At 40.2% G+C, this 23003-nt stretch overlaps 1 protein-coding gene across 1 annotated transcript in view; it reads left to right on the top strand.

The window, feature by feature from the left end:
• las1l (LAS1 like ribosome biogenesis factor) overlaps nucleotides 1–23003 on the top strand; it is a 37635-nt gene that overhangs the window by 13112 nt on the left and 1520 nt on the right. The window contains exons 7-12 of the mRNA XM_055643593.1: nucleotides 1073–1182; nucleotides 6479–6564; nucleotides 7752–7964; nucleotides 11020–11167; nucleotides 16185–16522; nucleotides 19025–19175. Coding sequence (XP_055499568.1) covers nucleotides 1073–1182; nucleotides 6479–6564; nucleotides 7752–7964; nucleotides 11020–11167; nucleotides 16185–16522; nucleotides 19025–19175 — 1046 coding nt within the window. The remainder of the gene's footprint in view (nucleotides 1–1072; nucleotides 1183–6478; nucleotides 6565–7751; nucleotides 7965–11019; nucleotides 11168–16184; nucleotides 16523–19024; nucleotides 19176–23003) is intronic.

The following is a 23003-nucleotide window of genomic DNA, read 5'->3' as shown; positions in this document are numbered from 1 at the left end:
TTTTTATCCCTTGATATTATACATGTTAATATTCCCAAAGCATTTCAAAAACAAGTGGAATATAAGAATGGAAATAAATTAGATGTTTTGTCTCTTTGTGGATGAAGGCACAAAAATATTCCAGAAATAATGGTGAACAAAAAATCTGGAGTGAGGGAAGTTCAAAGAAATTAGGATTTGTTTAAAGGGAAAAATAATCGGAGAAATTAACAAAGCTAAAATCAATTGGTCTAAGTCCTGTTAAATATGACTTAAGTTTCCACTTTCTCTGAACCATGGGTTAGGAATTGGTCCTTCTAAAACCCATGATCAATGATGACTATTCCCTTTTTAAATTCCTTTTTCTAAACTGCTACACGATTCTATCACTAATTTGTGGCATTCTGTTTACAAATTTGACCTACAGTAAAATGCTGACACTATCCGCTCATTAGGAAATCCTTGTGCTTTGCCATCTGGATCATTCTATAGTTGGGAATGTGAGCCAGTGGTCCAGAGGGCAAAGCAGGTATTTGGTCAGAGTTGAGGTCTGGAGTGCTGGCTGTGTCTGTGGTTGGAGCCAGGGTGGGGGTTGTGGAAAACCAACAGTCAGGAATGTGGGAACATGATTGATCAGGAATGTGGTTAGGTTTGCAGCTGGCAAAGAGCACAGAATGATTTTTACATTACCCGCTGTTTAAATTAATCGGACAATATTATTCTACTGTGTAATATGTAAAAAGCACATTTGATTATTAATAAGATTCGCATCCATTAGTCTGAAAATCTGCAAGACTGGATACAACCAAAATCTCAAAGGTGCCAGATTATCGATTGCAAGAAATGCTGCTTTGTATTTCTGTTGTTTTTTCAATATTCTCTCCAATTTTAAAATCAGATTAGTATTACCATCATTTAATATGCCAGCTGATGTACATTTATTGCTTAGTAGCGAATTAAATGGTTTTGGTTTGCAAAAGCAGTGACAGTCATAACATTTTACCAACATACCAATTAACAGCTACTTTGAGAATTTTAGTTGCACTGCATACTGATGATAGTCCTACTGAAATTGTGGAATTCTGTTTCACAGGTTTTGACAGATCAGAAATTAGTCTCCAAAACAAAGACACTTTGGAATACCTTACCGTCTGAAGTTGAATGGATTTTGTCACAAGTTAAAAGACTTGCCTGGGAAAACAGGTACTTAAAAATGAGATTGGGTTAAGGTTCATAAAAGAACAAATCATATCGTAGTCACTCTACTTTTAAAATGAAATGCATCTTGCAAGTTAAAGAGGATATTGTGCAGAAAGAGGTCACTGATGCCACATGCCTCCCCCGCAATCCATATACCTGAAGTATTTTTTAACTGTGTGCACTTTAGTAAAACTTGATTGCTCTTTAAAGAAATAAGAACAGTTATTTATCAGCCCAATGTGATTGTAAATTGCCCTGAGATTGGTTAGTGACCACCAGAGGGAGTTTCATCACAGAAAGATGCCAGGTTAATTGGAAATCCTTTCAGAAAATCTGGAGTAAAATTTCTCACTGAGCTTTAAGAACCAAGCGGGTCGCTTTGGTTGAGTATTTTCTGCTCCACTGTGGTGGGTGTTTTTATTTTTTGGTGTTTGTACAAATACATTTCCAGCTTGGGTGTCTATTAAGAAAGTCAACTTACATTTTGCTGTTCCTGGTGGAGTTTCTGCCTGTTGTCAAAAAAAAACAACATGCAGCAACATGGGTGATAGTAATGCCCCTGTCCCACTTGGGAAACCTGAATGGAAACCTGTGGAGACTTTGCGCCCCACCCAAGGTTTCCGTGCGGTTCCTGGAGATTTTTGTCAGTCTCCCTACCTGCTTCCACTACCTGCAACCTCCGGGAACAGCACGGAAACCTTGGATGGGGTGCAAAGTCTCCAAAGGTTTCCGTTCAGGTTTCCTAAGTGGGACAAGGGCATAATAGACACATTGTTTCAGTAGCTCTACTCATCCATAGTCTGTTCAAGAGACTTTGCTCCCTATTACTGTGTGCAAGTTTGGTTTTCAATAAAAAAAACTAATTATTCGAAAGATGGAGGGGCATTTGAGTCAAAGTCATACAACAGTGTGAGGAGATATAGTGTTAATGAGGAGAATTGTAGTAGGAAATAAGGAAAGCATGGGGTAATACAAGGATGAAAGGTCTGGGAATTGTCTTGCTGAGACCTTGATGCATACATTAAATGTAGGCCATTAGGGATATAATTGAAGGATTTGAGATGATAAAATTATTTGAATTGATAGAAAATACCAAGTGTAATCTATTCCAAGTATACTGATGAGCTTTATTTGCATGTCTTTTTTCTGAAGTTTAAAAAAAAAACCGTCTTAGCTTGTATACCAAAACCACAACTGCCTATGCTTTAATTACAGAAAAAAAACACCTCTGAAGAGATGCTTATCATCTTTACATTTTAATTTGGGTTAAATTTGACGCTTCACTATTTCCTGTGTTTTCTTGTTTTGTAAAGAGAGTTAGTAAGTTCAAAGGAGTCTAAGGCAAAGCGGTGATCTAATTGAAATCATGTAGACAGGCTGTTACTGGCTAAAGAGTGGGACCATGAGACATAGATTCATGCATAGACATTAGGGACAGATACAGAGAACAATTTTTTAATGAAAAGTGCGACTGCTGTCCAACTCTTTACCTATGAGGCTTGTGGATACTCAAGGATGTGATTCTTACGTTTTGGGGCACTAAGAGACAGAACATATTGGAAGACAGATGATTATGAGACACAGCACTAACTAACTAGTCAGGGACTAGTTAGTCAGTCAGGGACTAACTACAGAACGTTTTTCCTTCCATTATTTATTATGTAAAAGAATATGTGTGTTATGATTGTGTTTATAATTTGTTTGGTTGTTTTGTTGTTTGTCTTCCAAAATCCAAAAGGAGTCGTGTAGATTTAAAACAAAAGCCAAGCATTGACTCCTCATAAAGGTGATACAAGGAAGCATTACATGAATGTTGAAAATAATGGAATTTCTCACTCTAAAATTATGCTTATGTAGACTAAAGGGATAAAGCATTTCATTTGGAAAAATTGTAGGGAAGCAATATTAAGAGTTAATTAACACAAATTCATAGATAAAGTAAAACAACTTAAAGCCATCTAACTGAAGAAGGGTTTTGGCCCGAAACGTTGCCTATTTCCTTCGCTCCATAGATGCTGCTGCACCCGCTGAGTTTCTCCAGCTTTTTTGTGTACCTTTAATTAAATAGCAAAGTAGGTTTGAGGCCAATGTGACCTGTTTTTGTTTCCATGGTTCTTACTGGATTATTATATTACACTTTTTTTCCTGGCTCTATTGTTAATCTAAAACTTTTAATAATGCTGTAAAAAAAAAAGGTTCCATATTAAATTACTAAACTTCCAACTATTTGAAATGCTAATTTTAGGGCCAGCACAATGGCGCAACTGGTAGAGCTGCTGTCTCACAGCGCCAAACACTTGGGTGCTGTCTGTGTTAAGTTTGCACATTTTCTCTGTGACCAAGTATTTCTCCTCGGTGCGACGGTTTCCTCCCACATAGCAAAGATGTGCAGGTTTGTAGGTTAATTGGCCTCTGTAAATTGCTCCTTATGTGTAGAGAGTGGATAAGAAAGTAGGGGTAACAAAACTGATGTGAACAGGTGATCGATGGTCAGCATAGGCTAGTTGGGCTGAAGGGTCTGTTTCCATGCTGTATCTGAATTCTAATCTTTACTTGCATGTCCTTTTCATGTTGATCTTAAACCACATAGTTTTATGTCAAAAACGTAATTGACTGTACTGATCAAATACCTTATTTTTTAATGTAGTGATTAATATTTTGATGTTAATATTAAGATTTTGAAATATTAGAAATTAATTAAAAATATTTAAAATTATAATTTGAGAAGGAAGACACAAAAACTGGAGTAACTCAGCGGGACAGGCAGCATTTCTGGAGAGAAGGAAGGAATGGGGGATGTTTCGGGTCGAGACCCTTCTTCAGAGAAGGCATCTCAGTTTGGCATGTTAGTACAATTGAATGGCGGTGCTGGCTCGAAGGTCCGAATGGCATACTCCTACACCTATTGTCTATTGTCTATTGACCTCGGTGATAAGTCCAGTGATGGAACAGTGAGTCAGCTCAGTTGGAACAATAAATAAAAATGTAAGAGTCACCACGCAGGTCAGGTAGCAGCTATGGAAAGAGAGTTAATGTTTCAGGTCAATGACCCTTTATCAGAAATCGGAGAGAGAGATAAAACAAATTGTGTTTTAAATTGCAATGTGTGGAATGAATAGCTAAAAGAAAGGGAATACTTCTGATGATTGAGGATAGGACTGATGACAAGCTAATGAAGATGTGCAGTTGATATCTTTAACATGCAGATAACTTCAATAGCTATCCTTGCACCAACATTTGTCCTGGTGTATCTGATATATTCCCTTTGTCCTCTTTCTCCACCCTTCCCCCATCCTATTTGTAGATTCAAAGTTTTTCTCTGTGTTCTGGCAAAGAGTCTTGGCTCTTTTTCCACCTGCAGATGCTGCTGGCTGTTTCCAGCATATGGTTTCTGATTATCAGCATCTGCAATTTTTCTTCTTTGTGGAACTGCTGGCCAGAGTCTAGAATGAATTGGCCTAATTTCCCTTTATAGAAGAATGTTTGTTTAACCCAGTTCTTCTGCAAAATACAATTTGCTGCTCATGTAATACTTTAAATTTATCTATGATATTTCTACTTTTACCACCAACACTTAACAGAAGCATCACACAGATCATATGCTGTCCCACTTGCAACCTAAGTTGAAAGGAAAGGAAATCTACTTCACTGCTTATTTTGACGGTTGTGGTGCCTATTTTTACATTTGCTTCATCATGGAATTCCCCTTTATTAAGTTTCAAGTTATATCTCAATGTGATATAATGGAAAAAAGGTGCAGCTTACCACTGGTTTTGATGCACGTATACTTCCTTTTCCGTTTTTATTTCAAACCACGGGATTATTAAAAAATGTATATAGCCAAAGGTTTATATATACATATATAATGTTTTTCCTTGTTACAGTCATGGGCTTTCTTTGACAATGATTGTTGAGGAAAATGTTGCTAGGGAATTGTTATCTGGTGAATTTCATTTTGTTAGCAACTTGTGCATTAATTCAAACACATAAATTGCAGTAAATTCTTGATTCTTTTATCTCATGAGGTAGATTTAATTAAATAAAAGGTACTGGTCAAGTGGCTGTCTATTTGGTAAAGGAAATAATCGTCATTTTGCCAATGCAGAAATTTGCGCTGAAGAAAACTTGAGTTATTAATTTGTTCCATTTTTAATTTTTCAATATCATAATTATTAACAGACATCATGAAGTTTATATTTAAAGATAATTAAACATTACTCCATTTTATGAGTTCTTTTGGTAGATGTTGGGGAATGACAGGGGAAGTTGATATCCTAACCTGTAACATGCTGCTTACACACCTCCGTGATTTTCCTACATGTCTGCTCCTTTATTTCTTGCTGACTGGAAAGGTGCACGATAGTGAACACCCTTTTTTAAATTCTAATGCTGTACCCACATGGCCTCATTTAAAGAACCTCCTAAGGCATCCTCCCTTATTCTGAAGAAGGGTCTCGACCTGAAACGTCACCCATTCCTTCTCTCCAGACATGCCTTTTCCTCTGAGTTACTCGAGTTTTTTGTGTCCATCTTCCCTTATTACTACAATGATCATCAACTTGATCAGTAATTTGGAGCCTGCTTTTCCGTTACATCATGCACAAGAGCATTCAAAATTAATGCGGTTGGGTTTTCAGTTGAAAGATTTTAAAATGTCATGATTCTGTTTTACAAAATGATTAAAATTGCCATTAACCCACCACTTATTTCTTAATCATGACATTTTTTTCTTTCAAGTTTAATTTTTCTTGTTTTGACTACCAAGGTTTTTGTCATCAAACCATAGATCGATGATTAATTAAATGTTTAAAAGCAAATCACTTTATTTTGCCCAGTCTTGGAACATGGGGAGAAGGCAGGTACGGGATACTGTTGGATGATCAGCCATGATTATATTGAATGGCGGTGCAGGTTCGAAGGGCCGAATGGTCTACTCCTGCACCTAATTTCTATGTTTCTATGTTTCTATATATACACAGTTTGAATTAAGTATTGTGTTAGTAGCTGCATCTGTGTTCAAACAATAAAAACATATTTGATTGCAATTAAATTGTATTAATTTGGTTGTGAATAGAATGAAGTGACTGGCATTGAGACTTTATGAGGAGGTTGCCGGACGTGGTGGGAAGCTTGCAGAATTTCTAGTGTGTGGAAAAAGCTGATTGCCTATTTGCATCAGATCTTTTATGTTAATTTATAAGCACTGGCCTATGTTTTAAAATTGGCTATTTGCTCTCTGGACAGGAACACATATGTTCAGTGTCATTAATCATAACATTGTTTTCTTCACAATTTACAGAGAGATGGTAGTGGAAATTCTCCTGGATGATGGGTTTCTTATTCCTACAGAGGAGCAGCTAAAATCTTTAAACATTGAATGTCCAGGTAACAGAACAGCTTTTGTAAAGCTGGTTGCAATCGATTGCATGTCCTATTGAAATAAGGTTTCAATTGCTGACCACCAGTTGCTGGCCACCAGTTATCCTAAAACAAAAACAGTACTTACAGTACCAGGAAGCAAATCAGTTCTTACTGTCCCATGGAGTTATTAACCACAAAGATGATAAAGTCCTAGTTCACAATCCCATTCTTACTTTAGTAATAAGCAATGGCGTGCGTGGACCAAAGGCAGGGTTTTTTTTCCCCCGTCGCTATGACTGTCTGTTAATGTAATTTGAAGATACAAGATATTGCAGATGCTGACAAATTGAGCAAAAAACAGACTGCAGAAAGAACTCAGCAGGTCAAATAGCATTTGTGGAATGAAATGGATTGATGATGTTTCGGGTCAAGATCCTTCAGCCTGAAGAAGAGTCCTGACCCTTAACATCACCTGCAGGTGCAGCCTGATCTGCCGGGTTCTTCCTGCAGTTTAAAAAAAATCAAAGATATGTAGCTTATTCAAGGTAGTTTCCTCAGAGTGAAGAAATCACGATGTGGGCTGTGAACAAAATTAATTTTGGTCGGTACTGTGGATAAACAGGTGACTGATGCCTAATGATAGTCAACCCCATCGGTGTTGTGGTGGGGGCGCAGGGGGGAGGAGATGTGGGGGAGAATAGTGAAAACAAATTAAATCCTGCTTCTTGTAATTCACTGGTGTAGTACGGTGTGATTACCTTCAATTTAAAATGTTTGGACCTTGAGAGGCGAAAGATTCATATTATCTCACTATATTACATTTTTTGTTCTTGATATTGTTCACCCTTTGGAAAGAATGTTACACATGACGTCAAAGAAGATGTTTCTTTAAATTTGTACAATACGATGTTTTCCTTTTGAGATTCCACCGGCTGCTCCAGTATCCTGGCACAGCTTGCCGATGTGCTTTGAGGTTAATTGGTTATTGTAAATTACACCAGTTTAGCTAAATGGCAAATGAATCAAAGGAGCATTGATGAGCATGTAAAAGTGAATAACTTGTGGGATTACAGGGAAATATGAGTGGGAAGTGTTCTGATGGGTTATTGCCAGGGATGGGAACCAGTATGACCGGATGGCAGAATGGTTGTTTCCTTTGTGTTAAAGTTATGCATATTTTAACTCGGAAATGTTGAATTTTTGTTTTGAAGGAGAGTTTGTAGATTTATCAAATCCTGGAATTCCTTCAACATTTTGTCGCTTCTGGCAACCTCTTTTAAAGTGCCTACATTCTCGATACTTCACACCATTACTGCTGGAGAAGCTGTTTACTGAGCTGAAGCATTGCTGTGATTCTTCAGGACTAAGGATACAGTACGTTACAGGCTGGATCACAGAGATACTTGCAGCCAATGCAAAAGCAGGTACGTTCCTATGTAAAAAAAAAAAGGTTCTGGAAAGACTTAGCAGGTCAGGCAGCATCTGTGGAGGGAAATGGTTAGTATTTTGGGATGAGTTAAGAGAAAAAACATGTTTAAATTGTTGAGAAAGAGTAGGAAATTGTTGAAAATTGGGTGAAGGAAACAATATGTGCGATAGAGTGCAGAAAAATAAATAGGTGGACATAACTTGATATTTGCCGAGAATACGAACAAACAAATCAGGCAAAAGTGGGCCGCTTGGCTCTTCAATCTTGCTAATGGCAGCTGATTGCTCTGAAGATGTAAATAAAGTGAGCACAGAAACTCAATAAACAAACATTACTTGAATAGTGAGGTATAGAATACTGTATTTGATGTAAATCTGAAATCCCCAGTGGGGCAGGTAGAATCTGTAGATGAGAAAAACTGACAACGTTACAGTTCAGTGAATTTGCATCAGAAATGGTCAGATATCGCTTAGTAAAAAAACACAAGAGGCTGGAAATTTGAATCACAAAGTGCTGGAAACACATAGCAGGCCAGGTGATATTAGCAGAGAGAGTAAAACGCAGCCTAATTCCCAGGTTGAAGATGTTCAAGTTTACTGTCATATACACAAGTACAGACAGGCGCAGGTACAACGAAAAATTTGCTTGTCGGCACATAATCTCGAGCAAACACTCTCCACCGGCGATCCACCAATAAAAACTGGAGATATTCACAAAATACTTGCGGAATAGGTGATGTTTCAGGTTGAAAACCGTCTTCAGACCCTGAAGAAGGGTTTCTACACAAAATGTTACTGATTCCATTTCTCCAGAGATGCTGTCTGATCCGTGGAGTTATTCCAACATTTTTTTGTCTTATCTTCGGTGTAAACCAGCATCTGTAGTCCCTTAGGTAGAAGGAATGGGTGACTTTTTGGGTCCAGACCCTTCTTCAGACTGAGAGTCGGGGGAGAGGGAGACCCAGAGATAAGCAAGTCTATGGTTGAAATTGAGACATCACAAGAGATGTGGTTCATGGAAAATGTAGAATAGATCATTGTTAGCTAGGAGAAAGTGACAACAAAGGAAACAAATTAAAACAATTCATTATAGGGACAGTCAGACTGATCAGGGAACTAGGAAGGGGGATGGAGAGAGGGAAAGCAAGGGGTTACTTGGTTAGGTAAATCAATATACTGCTGGGGTGTAAGCTGCCCAAGCGAAATATGAGGTGCTGTTACTCCAATTTGGGCTGGGCTTCACTCTGACAGTGTAGGAGGCCCAGGACAGAAAGGTCAGTGTGGGTATGGGAGGGTGAGTTAAAGTGTTTAGCAACATGGAGATCAGGTAGGTTTAGGCAGACTGAGCGGACATGACAACGAAACAAACATCATAGAATCAAAGACATACTGCAGTAGGATGTGCTGTGCTGCTGCAGCTGACCTCGACTAGAGCATAGAGAATTACACAGATTACAGCCCAGTGCCTCGTGTGCAGTACCTAAGAACAGCGTTGGACTGAACTGTGTTACTCTCTATTAATAAATGGCTTGGTATTCATTGGGTTCACTTGTCAATCAAATCAACATAATTGGTAACAGAAGAAATGTCCCATTGTCATGGAATTTAGGAGTGGCAAGTGCAGTGAGAAACTTGACCTGAATTTTGTGATGCACCATATTTGTAATGCTGTTTGATATGTAAAATATTATGAAATGTCTGAGTGCAGTTACTTGATCTTTTTGATGAGGGTTGCAGGTCTTGGAAATATGCATTATATTCCTGGGAAATCCTTTCAGAAAAATCTGTTTTAAATAAAGCTGGAATGAAGCAAAACAACATATTTAGAAACAAGGAACCGCAGATGCCAGTTTACAAAAAAAAAAAACCCACATTGGGCCACGCAGCATGTGAGAACAGGGATCGGTGATGTTTTGGGTCAGGACCTATCAGACTGATTGTATGTGTGTGTGTTGGGGGGAAAAGCTGGAAGAGAGCACGGCAGGACAAAGGCTGTTGGATAATAAGTGCTTACATGTAAGGGAAGAGGGTGATAGGGTGTTTGGTTAAAGTGTAGAGATGAAAAATAGGAAGGAGTCCCAAAAGTATTGAAGCGTTGCAAACTGAAGCTTGGGGAACAAATGTAGGTGGAAGGGGAAGAGAGAAATAGGAGCAAGTCCAGGTGGGGCCATGGGGTGAAGAGGGGGGAGGGGGGGGGGGGGGGGGTGTTGTGTAGTTGCCTAAAATTGGAGGATTCAATGGTAATACCGCAGGGTTGTAAACTACCCAAGAGGAATATGAGGTGCAGTTCCATCAGTTTGCATGTGTCCTCACTCTGGCAATGGAGGAGACCCAGAACAGAAAGGTCAATATGGGAAAGCAAAAAGGAGTTAAAGTGGTTAGCTACTGGGATGTCAAGTAGCCCGAGGGTTATTTGGGGGGGGTCATTGGCAACATTTTAGTTGTATGGTTGCTTTATTTGGTAAGTTTAGAATTTTACGCACTCAATTCTAAAGTGCCTCACTCGGTGCCTATATAGCCCTGGTTGTTCAGCCTCCGTAAACAATAAAGTTGTGAAATTAAGACTTTAAAGCTGCATGTCACTCCAATGATACTTAGAAATTCAAAAGTAGTAGGAATAAACTAGAAGAATAAGCAAAAGTACAAGTCATGGCAGGAGTTGTTGAGAGAACATAAAATTGTTAGGAATGCATCTGGTGGAATGTAATCACATGAGGAAGTAGGTTTGCGGGGAACCTGTAAACAGTTGCTAAGCAACTCGTGGTCTGTGCGTAAATTGGCACGTTATGAGTGACGCAGACATTCTGGTTTCTTTACAACAATTTGCAATGGCAAATTGCTACATTCCTTTCCAATAATAACTTACAACTATATCACTGTTAATCTAATAATAGTTCAAGGTGTTATGAACTACATAGTTTTAGAATTTCTGGTTTAAACTGATTTATCAGGCTAGCCATGAAAATACTGCTATCAGGATGAGTGCCTAAAAAGCACTTTGGAGAGATTAAGTATTATCGCTTTAATTTGTTCTTTGCTTTTTCTGTGTAGGGAAAAGTGTGAAGGGCATTCCACGAAGCCAGAAAATAAAGAGGAGCATGTGGCAGTTGTTTTTATTTCCATGTCTACTAGATTGGCAAGATCTTCTTAAAAGTTGTCTTGCAGCACCATGTCAGGCTACACCTCATCTCCTCCAACAGTGAGTTCAACTCTTTATTTTGTTTATGCTTTATAACGGGTAATTGTGATTCAGGAAACCCAAGACTAAAAATGCTGGATAAGCAAAAAAGGACTAGTGTGTGGGAATAGAATGAAAGGTGGGAATGCTGTTCAAAAGGATATCAGGGATTTTAGAAATTATTTAAAAAATAAATTGGAAAAGAAAATGAAGTAACATAGAAACATAAAAAGTAGGTGCAGGGGTAGGCCATTCGGCCCTTCGAGCCTGCACCGCCATTCAATATGATCATGGCTGATCATCCAACTCAGTATCCCGTACCTGCCTTCTCTCCATACCCTCTGACCCCCTTAGCCACAAGGGCCACATCTAACTCCCTCTTAAATATAGCCAATGAACTGGCCTCGACTACCCTCTGTGGCAGAGAGTTCCAGAGATTCACCACTCTCTGTGTGAAAAAAGTTCTTCTCATCTCGGTTTTAAAGGATTTCCCCCTTGTCCTTAAGCTGTGACCCCTTGTCCTGGACTTCCCCAACATCGGGAGCAATCTTCCTGCATCTAGCCTGTCCCAACCCCTTAAGAATTTTGTAAGTTTCTATAAGAACCCCTCTCAATCTCCTAAATTCTAGAGAGTATAAACCAAGTCTATCCAGTCTTTCTTCATAAGACAGTCCTGACATCCCAGGAATCAGTCTGGTGAACCTTCTCTGCACTCCTTCTATGGCAATAATGTCCTTCCTCAGATTTGGAGACCAAAACTGTACGCAATACTCCAGGTGTGGTCTCACCAAGACCCTGTACATCTGCAGTAGAACCTCCCTGCTCCTATACTCAAATCCTTTTGCTATGAAAGCTAACATACCATTCGCTTTCTTCACTGCCTGCTGCACCTGCATGCCTACTTTCAATGACTGGTGTACCATGACACCCAGGTCTCGCTGCATCTCCCCTTTTCCTAGTCGGCCACCATTTAGATAATAGTCTGCTTTCCTGTTTTTGCCACCAAAATGGATAACCTCACATTTATCCACATTATACTGCATCTGCCAAACATTTGCCCACTCACCCAGCCTATCCAAGTCACCTTGCATTCTCCTAGCATCCTCCTCACAGCTAACACTGCCCCCCCAGCTTAGTGTCATCCGCAAACTTGGAGATATTGCCTTCAATTCCCTCATCCAGACCATTAATATATATTGTAAATAGCTGGGGTCCCAGCACTGAGCCTTGCGGTACCCCACTAGTCACTGCCCGCCATTGTGAAAAGGACCCGTTTACTCCTACTATTTGCTTCCTGTTTGCCAGCCAGTTCTCTATCCACATCAATACTGAACCCCCAATGCCGTGTGCTTTAAGTTTGTATACTAATCTCTTATGTGGGACCTTGTCGAAAGCCTTCTGGAAGTCCAGATACACCACATCCACTGGTTCTCCCCTATCCACGCTACTAGTTACATCCTCGAATCCAATGATTTCACCATGCTTACTTTGTCCAATGATTTCACCACTTTCCAAATGTGCTGCTATCCCATCTTTAATAACTGACTCTAGCAGTTTCCCCACTACCGATGTTAGACTAACTGGTCTGTAATTCCCCGTTTTCTCTCTCCCTCCCTTCTTAAAAAGTGGGGTTATGTTTGCTACCCGCCAATCCTCAGGAACTACTCCAGAATCTAAAGAGTTTTGAAAGATTATTACTAATGCATCCACTATTTCTGGAGCTACTTCCTTAAGTACTCTGGGATGCAGCCTATCTGGCCCTGGGGATTTATCGGCCTTTAATCAATTCAATTTACCGAACACCACTTCCCGGCTAACCTGGATTTCACTCAATTCCTCCAACTCCTTTGACCCACGGTCCCCTGCTATTTCCGGCAAATTATTTATGTCTTCCTTAGTGAAGACGGAATCAAAGTAGTTATTCAATTGGTCCGCCATATCCTTGTTCCCCATGATCAACTCACCTGTTTCTGACTGCAAGGGACCTACATTTGTTTTAACTAATCTCTTTCTTTTCACATATCTATAAAAACTTTTGCAGTCAGTTTTTATGTTCCCTGCCAGTTGTCTTTCATAATCTATTTTTCCTTTCCTAATTAAGCCCTTTGTCCTCCTCTGCTGGTCTCTGAATTTCTCCCAGTCCTCCGGTATGCTGCTTTTTCTGGCTAATTTGTACGCATCATCCTTCGCTTTGATACTAGCCCTGATTTCCCTTGTTATCCACGGATGTACTACCTTCCCTGATTTATTCTTTTGCCAAACTGGGATGAACAATTTTTGTAGTTCATCCATGCAGTCTTTAAATGTCTTCCATTGCATATCCATCGTCAACCCTTTCAAAATTAATTGCCAGTCAATCTTGGCCAATTCACGTCTCATACCCTCAAAGTTACCTTTCTTTAAGTTCAGAACCATTGTTTCTGAATTAACAATGTCACTCTCCATCCTAATGAAGAACTCAACCATATTATGGTCACTCTTGCCCAAGGGGGCACGTACAACAAGACTGCTAACTAACCCTTCCTCATTACTCAATACCCAGTCTAAAATAGCCTGCTCTCTCGTTGGTTCCTCTACACGTTGATTTAGATAACTATCCCGCATACATTCCAAGAAATCCTCTTCCTCAGCACCCCAGCCAATTTGATTCACCCAATCTATATGTAGATTGAAGTCATCCATTATAACTGTTTTGCCTTTGTCACACACATTTCTAATTTCCTGTTTGATACCATCTCCAACTTCACTACTACTGTTAGGTGGCCTGTACACAACACCCACCAGCGTTTTCTGCTCCTTAGTGTTTCGCAGCTCTACCCATACCGATTCCACATCCTCCAAACTAATGTCTTTCCTTTACATTGCGTTAATCTCCTCTCTAATCAGCAACGCTACCCCACCTCCTTTTCCTTTCTCTCTATCCCTCCTGAATATTGAATATCCCTGGATGTTCAGCTCCCAGCCTTGGTCACCCTGGAGCCATGTCTCCGTGATCCCAACTATATCATAGTCTAAGTAGCTATTTGAAAAGATGAAAATATTAATTTTCTTGCTGGAGATGTATCAGTTTTGTACAGAAAAGCAGTTGTTGAAATAAACGGATGTAAGAGTAAGAATGGCAGCAAAGGGAAAGCAAGTAGTCCTGAAAATAAAATCCGTCCTCCGCTTGGAGGTGCTGACTACTGATTGCATACTGAGGTCAAGAGAGGGAAGAGCAGAGGAGGTAACTGGAAATGTTTGGTTATGTTTCAATATAGAAGTTATTCTAAAGAAACTAGAACATTGCTGCTGAAATGTCTTTGGTCATAAGTGTAGAAAATTAGTAGGTAATTTCCCAGGCCAGCATTAGCAAGTAAGTTTCCAGACGACATTGTGTAATAAAATTGGTATTCATTTAGAAAATCATTCATTATTAAAGAAACCAATATGGATTTATGAGTAATGAATCAGATCTGACAAATGTTGTAGTTCTTTAATTATAAAAATACTATTTCAGTAAAGTAACAGCCATACACCAAATGCAGGGTTTGCTGACAACTGCCTTTGTTAGTAAAGAGGGATGGAATTGCTTGACAAGCTAGTATCATCTCCCTGGGCCAAATGGTCTCCTATGTTGTAATAAAATCTGATTTATATCCACAAAATAAGTGACCTATGATTTTTCTCTAAGAGCAACAATTGCTATTTATGTTATTCCAGTCAATGTGTGGGCAGCACAGTGACACAACGGTAGGCTTGCTGCCTTACAGCAGCAGCCACCTGGGTTTGATCCTGACTAAGGGGGGTGCTGCCTCTACGGAGTTTGTACGTTCTCCCTGTGGCCGCGTGGGTTTTCTCCGGGTGCTCCGGTTTCCTCCCACACCAAAGACGTGCAGATTTGCAGGTTAATTGGCTTCTGTACATTATCCCTAGTGTGTAGGATATTAGTAGTGTACGGGCAATTGCTAGTTGGCGTGGACTCAGTGGGCTGAAGGACCTGTTTCCATGTTGTATCTTCTAAAGTCAAGCTAAAATAAGCCAAAAATTACCTAGCTAACGAATACCTACATCAGTGTCACGTGGCTGAGATAATTAGCACCAATAATAACAGCTATCTTTGTGCACATATTAAGTTTTTAAACAGGCAAAACCTGATTGGGCATCAAAAATAGATCTTGCCACTCTGCACAGAACTTCCATTATTTATGCCCTCCCTACCCCCAGCCACTGTGGCTCAGGACATATTTATTGAAGAGTCTGAAGAAGGGTCTCAACCCAAAACGTCATCCATTCCTTCTCTCCAGAGATGCTGCCTGTCCAGCTGATTTACTTCAGCTTTTTGTGTCTATATCTTCATATTTATTGGATATTGTCCTTTGCAGTCCCTTGATTTTTTTGCTACACTATAGGCAACTTTATGAAAACCATATCAAGGAATCACTATAGACTTTAGTTATGAAGAAAGATTAGTGATAAAAGGAAGTTTAGTAGATGTCTGGTAGAAATCTTCATTTTTGAGGGATTTTGACGAAGTGCTTCACAAAAACTATTCCCTTAAGGCTGGTAAAGCAGCATTAGAGGAAGCAAATTAAAAACCTTCAACATAGATTAAGAAAACTTTTATTTTTAATCAATATTCCAGAATTAAGTAGAAGGACAGTGCGAGAATGATGCAGCAGGCCAGGCAGCATCTCTGGAGAACATGGATAGGTGGCGTTTCTGGTCAAACCCCTTCTTTGTTTCAAAAATAAGTATGCTCAATGCCTTTATTGAACAAAACAATCCCGTTTTAAGCTATTTTTACTAGAAGACCATGTTAAAGCCTTGTCCTAATAGCCTGAAAAATGTATTGTAAACTTATAGTATTTTTGTTTGAAGCTTGAGTTTATGCTACTTATAAATCATTGGCTAGCTTTTATTATGATCAGAATCCTTATTTTTAATATAGCTCTTGCAAGCAACCCATAATTGCTATTTTAGATTTGTTATATTCTAAAACTGATGAGCATGGAATCAAATGAAGACAAAATAAGAGCTGACTTTTACTGTATCATTTCAGGATTTTAACTGGCACGGACTCCCCATTGCCCATTACCACACAACAGAAACTCCTCCAGCTCTGTTCTATATACATTCAGGAACCAGGGTCCTTCAGCATTTCTGACTTTCCAATTGGCTGTAATCATCTACCGGTACACACAGTGGAAAACCTACAAGTGATGAATGGGTCCGAGTCATCAAACCAGTTAACTAGCACAGTGCATACTGACTTCCTGATGGACACTGAACCTGTGGTGGTCCACACCACTGGAGAGGAGCAGTCACAATCGATCAACCTTGAAATGTTAACAGAAACCATTCAATCCCTGGAGGGATCCGTATGGCAGTTATGTACAGGTGTGCTGTGGTTTTGATCGTTCCGCTTTGGTTTATCTCAAATGGTTAATTTATGTAGAATTTGCGTTTAAGTATTATGGAATGGAAACATTTTCAGTTTAAGTAATTAGTGACTACTCCAAAAACTCCCTTGTTGAATAAGGCATAGAAAATAACATTGTAGACTTCCTCTTCATTGCGTCAACAGCAATCTCATAAACAGCTGTGTTTTTTTCAAGTTCCAGTGCCTGTGGTTTCTCTAGGGTTGAACCATTTTGGGTATCTTTCACACAGAATGATAAATAAACATCTTCACTTTAGATAAACTGGTTTAAGGTTGTTAGCAAAGGAATATTATATCAGTAGAATAATACTTGCATAGGAAATAAAACTCAACAGTCAGCTGCACCAGATTTTGACAATCACAAACAAACTGATATTACAGACTTTTAAAAAGAATCGTTGACACATCTGACCTACTTCTAATCATGAGTTAAATTATTACAGTAATACCATGCACTTCATCAATTTTGTCATGGCAAATTTCTCTTTTTTAAATTTTAATACAGTTACGTCTCTGTTAACTATTCCTTCCAAAGCTGGCCATTATTTATTTAGTTTTTAGTGCAGCATGGAAACGGGCCCTTCAGCCCACCGAGTCCACGCCGACCATTGGATCACCAGCTCATGCGAGTTTTACCTTATCCCACTTTCACATCCACTCCCAACACACTAGGGGCAGTCTATTTAACCTACAAACCTGCATGTTTTGGGGATATGGGAGGAAACTGGAGCACAATGAGGAAAACAGTGCAACCACAGGGAGAATGTACAAACTCCACTCCAACAGCACCTGAGGCCAGGATCAAATCCAGGTCTCTAACACTGTGAAACATAGAAACATAGAAAATAGGCCTGCACCGCCATTCAATATGACCATGGCTGATCATCCAACTCGGTATCCTGTATCTGACTTCTCTCCATACCCCCTGATCCCTTTAGCCACAAGGGTCACATCTAACTCCCTCTTAAATATAGCCAATGAACTGGCCTCAACTACCTTCTGTGGCAGATAATTCCAGAGATTCACCACTCTCTTGTGAAAAATGTTTTTCTCATCTCGGTCCTAAAAGATTTCCCCCTTATCCTTAAACTGTGACCCCTTGTTCTGGACTTCCCCAACTTCGGGAACAATCTTCCTGCATCTAGCCTGTCCAACCCCTTAAGAATTTTGTAAGTTTCTACAAGATCCCCCCCCCTCAATCTTCTAAATTCTAGCGAGTACAAGCCGAGTCTATCCAGTCTTTCTTCATATGAAAGTCCTGACATCCCAGGAATCAGTCTGGTGAACCTTCTCTGTACTCCCTCTATGGCACGAATGTCTTTCCTCAGATTAGGAAAATTAGGAGACCAAAACTGTACGCAATACTCCAGGTGTGGTCTCACCAAGACCCTGTACATCTGCAGTAGTTCCCTACTCCTATACTCAAATCCTCTACCAGCTAGCTGTACCACTGTGCTGCCCAAATTATGTTCGACAATATGAGCAGGTTACTAATTTACTTAAACATTCATGTAAAGACAGATAATTCAAACTTATAAAATAAAAATTACATCAATATTTGCCTAAAATGTAATTGGCCTCCAACAATACTAACTGTGAGGACATTACCTAGTGTAGTGTTTATTCATAATAACTGACAACCATGGATTCAGTTTTACCAGTACTAGTTAATTTAGCTGGGATCAGACACTGGAGCTACATTATGAAATCAATTGCATACCAGTTTCCTTTACAAGCTGCTTTATCTAGCATCGGACACTGAAATCGTTATATTATCTAATCAATTGCACCATCTTAATTAGAGTGGGAAGAATCAGACATGGTGGATGCTTTTACCTGTGTATACCTTTGTCAGTCTACTGATTCACATGTGTGCATGTCAGATAAGGCGAGGTACAATTTGCAACTGACTTCCACATAGTCTGGTAGCCTGCCAAAATTGACTAATTATGTACTTGAGAATGTCAGATAAATCTGTGGCATTTTACACTAGTATTTTATATTTTAAGAATGTGAGGAAAGCGGAGGATGTCGGTAGACTAGAGGTCATCATTCTGTTTTGTTACCAATCCTTGTGGAAGTTCATTCAACACTGGAGGGAAACCCAGCCGCAATGAAGTAGGTTGGGATATTGGGACTGCACGTTTAGGATATGTGAGAATCGTTCGGTAGCCTGATAACTGTGGGGAAGAAGCTGGCCGTGAATCCAGTGGTAGATGCTATCATGCTTTTGTATCTTCTGTCTGACAGGAGGTAAGAGGCAATGACCAGGGTCTAAATGGTCCTCGGTTATTTTGGCTGTTTTGCAAGTATAGATGGATTTGGTGGTGGAGAAGCTGGTTTGTGAGATGCACTGGGCTGCAGCCACAACCCTCTCTGATCACTCAGACACGAGACAAAGACGTATGCTGTAGAACAATCATTGACCTATAGTAAAGTATAATTCTGGCTTTTTGCAGATCAAATTGCATGGAAGAATTATCCTTTGGGTAAAGTACCAGGCCAGAGTGACGACCCAAACTGCTTTTTAGTGAACAATTACACCTTGATGCCAGTGTTGCCGCAGCCAACGACAAAGGAGACCATGGATCAAAAGAATACTGAAATTAGGTAAATGATCAGCCTGCTGAAAACGTGGGGAATGATTTGCGCTCATGATTGCAACTTGACCACCTTACTGGTTAACGTACAGCATTTTTCTTAAAAATGATAAAGACGACTTAAATTCACGAGTCGTCTTTAAATTCAGGAGTGGTGCCGTAAGACTGGAGGGAGGCAAATGTTGAGCCTTTATTCAGGCAGGGAAACGGCTGGGAATTATAGGCCAGTGAGCTTAAAATCAGTCTTTGGAAAGTTACTGGAGGGTATTCTAAGGGATAGGATATACGTGCATTTAGATCGCCAAGGCCTGATTCGGGATAGTCGGCTTGGTTTTGTATGTGGTAGGTCGTGTCTCACAATCTGATTGAATTTTTTGAAGACATGACCAAAAGTCAACGAGGGCAGAGCTGTAGATGTATATATGGACTTCAGTAACGCATTCAGCAAGCTTCCTCATGGTAGGCTGCTCTGGAAGGTTAGATCGCATGGGTTCCAAGGAGAGATAGCTGAATGAATAGAAAATTGGTTCCACGGAAAGAAGCAGAGGGTGATGGTGGAAGGTTGCTTCTCAGACTGGAGGCCAGTGACTAGTGGTGTGTCACAGGGTTCAGTGCTGGGCCCGTCACTGTTTATCATCTATATCAATGATTTGGATGAGAACATCCAGTGCAAGATTAGCAAGTTTGCAGATGATACAAAAGTGGGTGGTTTTACAGATCGTGAAGATGGTTGTGAAAAATTGCAGCAGGATCTTGATCAATTGGCCAGATGGGCTGAGGAATGGTTGATGGAATTTAATGCAGAAAAATGTGAGGAGTTGCATTTTGGGAAGTCTTAACATGGGCAGGACCTACACAGTGAATGGTCGGGCTCAGGGGCGTGTTGTAGGGCAGAAGGATCTAAGAGTCAGGTGCATAGCTCCCTGAAGGGGGAGTCTCAGGTAGATCGGGTGGTCAAAAAGGCTTTTGGCACATTGGCCTTCATCAGCCAGAGTATTGAGTATAGAAGTTGGGAGGTCATGTTGGAGTTGTATAAGAGGTTGGTGAGGCCACATTTAGAGTATTGTGTTCAGTTCTGGGCACCATGTTATAGGAAAGAAGATGAAAACTGCAAAGTGTACAGAGAAGATATACGAGGATGTTGTCAGGACTAGAGGGTCTGAGCTATAGAGGTTGAGTAGGCTGGGACTTTATTCCTTGGAGCACAGGAGGATGAGGGATGATCTTATAGAGGTGTATAAGATCATGTGAGTAATAGATCTGGCTGATGCACAGAGTCTCTTGCCTAGAGTAGGTGAATCGAGGACCAGAGGACACAGGATTAAGGTGAAGGAGAAAAGATTTAATAGGAATCTGAGGGTAACTTTTTCACACAAAGGGTGGTGGATGTATGGAACAAGCTGCCGGAAGAGGTAGTTGAGGCTGGGACTATCCCAACATTTAAGAAGCAGTTAGACCGGTAAAGTCAGTCAATTTTATTCGTCACCTTGGATAGAGTGGATGTGGCTGGGACTAGAGGTCATAGCCTCAGAATTAAAGGATGTTCTTTTAGGAAGGAGATGAGGAGATCTTTTTTTAGTCAGAAGGTGGTTAATCTGTGGAATTCTTTGTAACAGAAGGCTGTGAAGGTCAAGTCAGTGGATAGTTTTAAGGCAGAGATGGATAGATTCTTGATTAGTACGGGTGTCAGATGTTATGGGGAGAAGTCAGGAGAATGGGGTTAGGAGGGAGAGATAAATCAGCCATGATTGAATCGCAGAGTAGACGTTATGGGCCGAATGGCCTAATTCAACTATCCCTTATGATCTTATGGATGACTTTTAGGGTCGAGACCCTTCTTTAGACTGAAAGCTAGGGGAGAGGGAGATATGGAAGGGTACAAAGAGCATGTAAGGTGTGAAAAGGGCAGATGAAAGTAGACGATGATCATTGATATGTACAATGGTTCGTTGTTAGCTGTGGGGAAGGTGGCAACATGACAAACAGTAAAATTAACCAGGAGGACGGTGAAACTAGTCAGAGAACTAGGGTGGGGTAGGGAGGGAAATCAAGGGTTACTTGCAGTGAGAGAAATCAATATTTGTACCGCTGGGTTGTAAGCTGTCCAAGCAAAATATGAGGTGTTGTTCCTTCAATTTGCATTGGGCCACACGCTGACTGTGGAGGAGGCCCAGGACAGAAAGGTTAGCATGACCAAGAGTTTCACTGTTCGTATCCCTTCATTATCACCTCTTCCACAACCAACAGTGGACCATTGTGAGCTCCACCGTTCCTTGGTCTGCGGTGCAAGCTCTCATTTGTTCTGTACCTTTTCATACCTCTAGTTTCCCTGTCCCCCGACTCTCAGTCTGAAGTAAGGTCTCAGCCCAAAACTTCACCTATTCCTTTTCTTCAAAGGTGCTGCCTGACCCGCTGAGTTACTCCAGTATTTTGTGTCTACCTTCAGTGTAAGCCAAAATCTGCAGTTCCTTCCTACACTGTATTTTAATAATTGTACGTCTTTTGGTAACCAAACAAAATGGTACCACAGCAGAGTGGGATTGCTTTCCTTTTTGTGCTTTAAGCTGATACTTACTATTTAATTTATGTGACTAGAGCAAACTATTGGAATAAGAATAATGCATATGAGCTAGGAATTGATAACACTGGCCATGGAGGATTAGACAGTTTTGGAATGGTTTAAATATTATTTACTGTTAACATTTTACAAAGGATATTTCATGAGATAAAGCAAAGCATACATAAATGATTTACATCAGAAGTAGATATGTTTGCTTTGGGCAATGACAAATAGTTTATGAATAGATGTGACATTTTTCTGGGTTCTGCTATTAATGAAATGGGAGTTTTTCATAGAAAGGTAGGGACAGTATTGGTCAAAGAAACCACAATAAGGGAACGTCTCCCTTAGGTCTGTGGAAAAGTAACGCATTATGGACAACTGGTGATGCTTTTAACATGCTGTTTAATGCGTTCTGGTCTGAAATAAACCCTGTATGATAAGGATGGAAACTCTGAAAGTAGTTCCTGAACGAAGCAAATGCAAGCCGTATGCAAACTGTGCCGTTCGTGTCCTTTTTGATATCTCCAAAAAGAGTTTCACAACCAATTAAAGCTGGAAAGAAGATTTGAGGATGTTGCCAGGACTAGAGGGTCTGAGCTATAGGGAGAGGTTGTAAGCTGGGACTCTATTCCTTGGAGCACAAGTGGATGAGCAGTGATCTTATAGAGGTAAAAAAAAATCATGAGAGGAATAATCGGGTAGATGCATAGAATCTCTTGCCCAAACTAGGTGAATCGACCACCAGGGGACATAGGTTTTGAACATAGAAAATAGGTGCAGGAGTAGGCCATTCGGCCCTTCGAGCCTGCACCGCCATTCAATATGATCATGGCTGATCATCCAACTCGGTATCCTGTACCTGCCTTCTCTCCATACCCCCTGATCCCTTTAGCCACAAGGGCCACATCTAACTCCCTCTTAAATACAGCCAATGAACTGGCCTCAACTACCTTCTGCGGCAGAGAATTCCAGAGATTCACCACTCTCTGTGTGAAAAAAGCTTTCCTCATCTCGGTCCTAAAAGAATTCCCCCTTATCCTTAAACTGTGACCCCTTGTTCTGGACTTCCCCAACATCGGGAACAATCTTCCTGCATCTGGCCTGTCCAACCCCTTAAGAAATTTGTACGTTTCTATAAGATCCCCCCTCAATCTTCTAAATTCTAGTGAGTACAAACCGAGTCTATCCAGTCTTTCTAAGATGAAGGGGAAAAGATCTAATAGGAATCTGAGGGTGACTTTTTCACACAAAGGGTGGTGAGTGTATGGAACAAGC

This window comes from Leucoraja erinacea, chromosome 12 (assembly GCF_028641065.1).
Source record: "Leucoraja erinacea ecotype New England chromosome 12, Leri_hhj_1, whole genome shotgun sequence".
Lineage (NCBI taxonomy): Eukaryota > Metazoa > Chordata > Chondrichthyes > Rajiformes > Rajidae > Leucoraja > Leucoraja erinaceus.
Note: the sequence above shows the minus strand (reverse complement) of the source record. Positions and strands in the feature narration are given on the sequence as shown.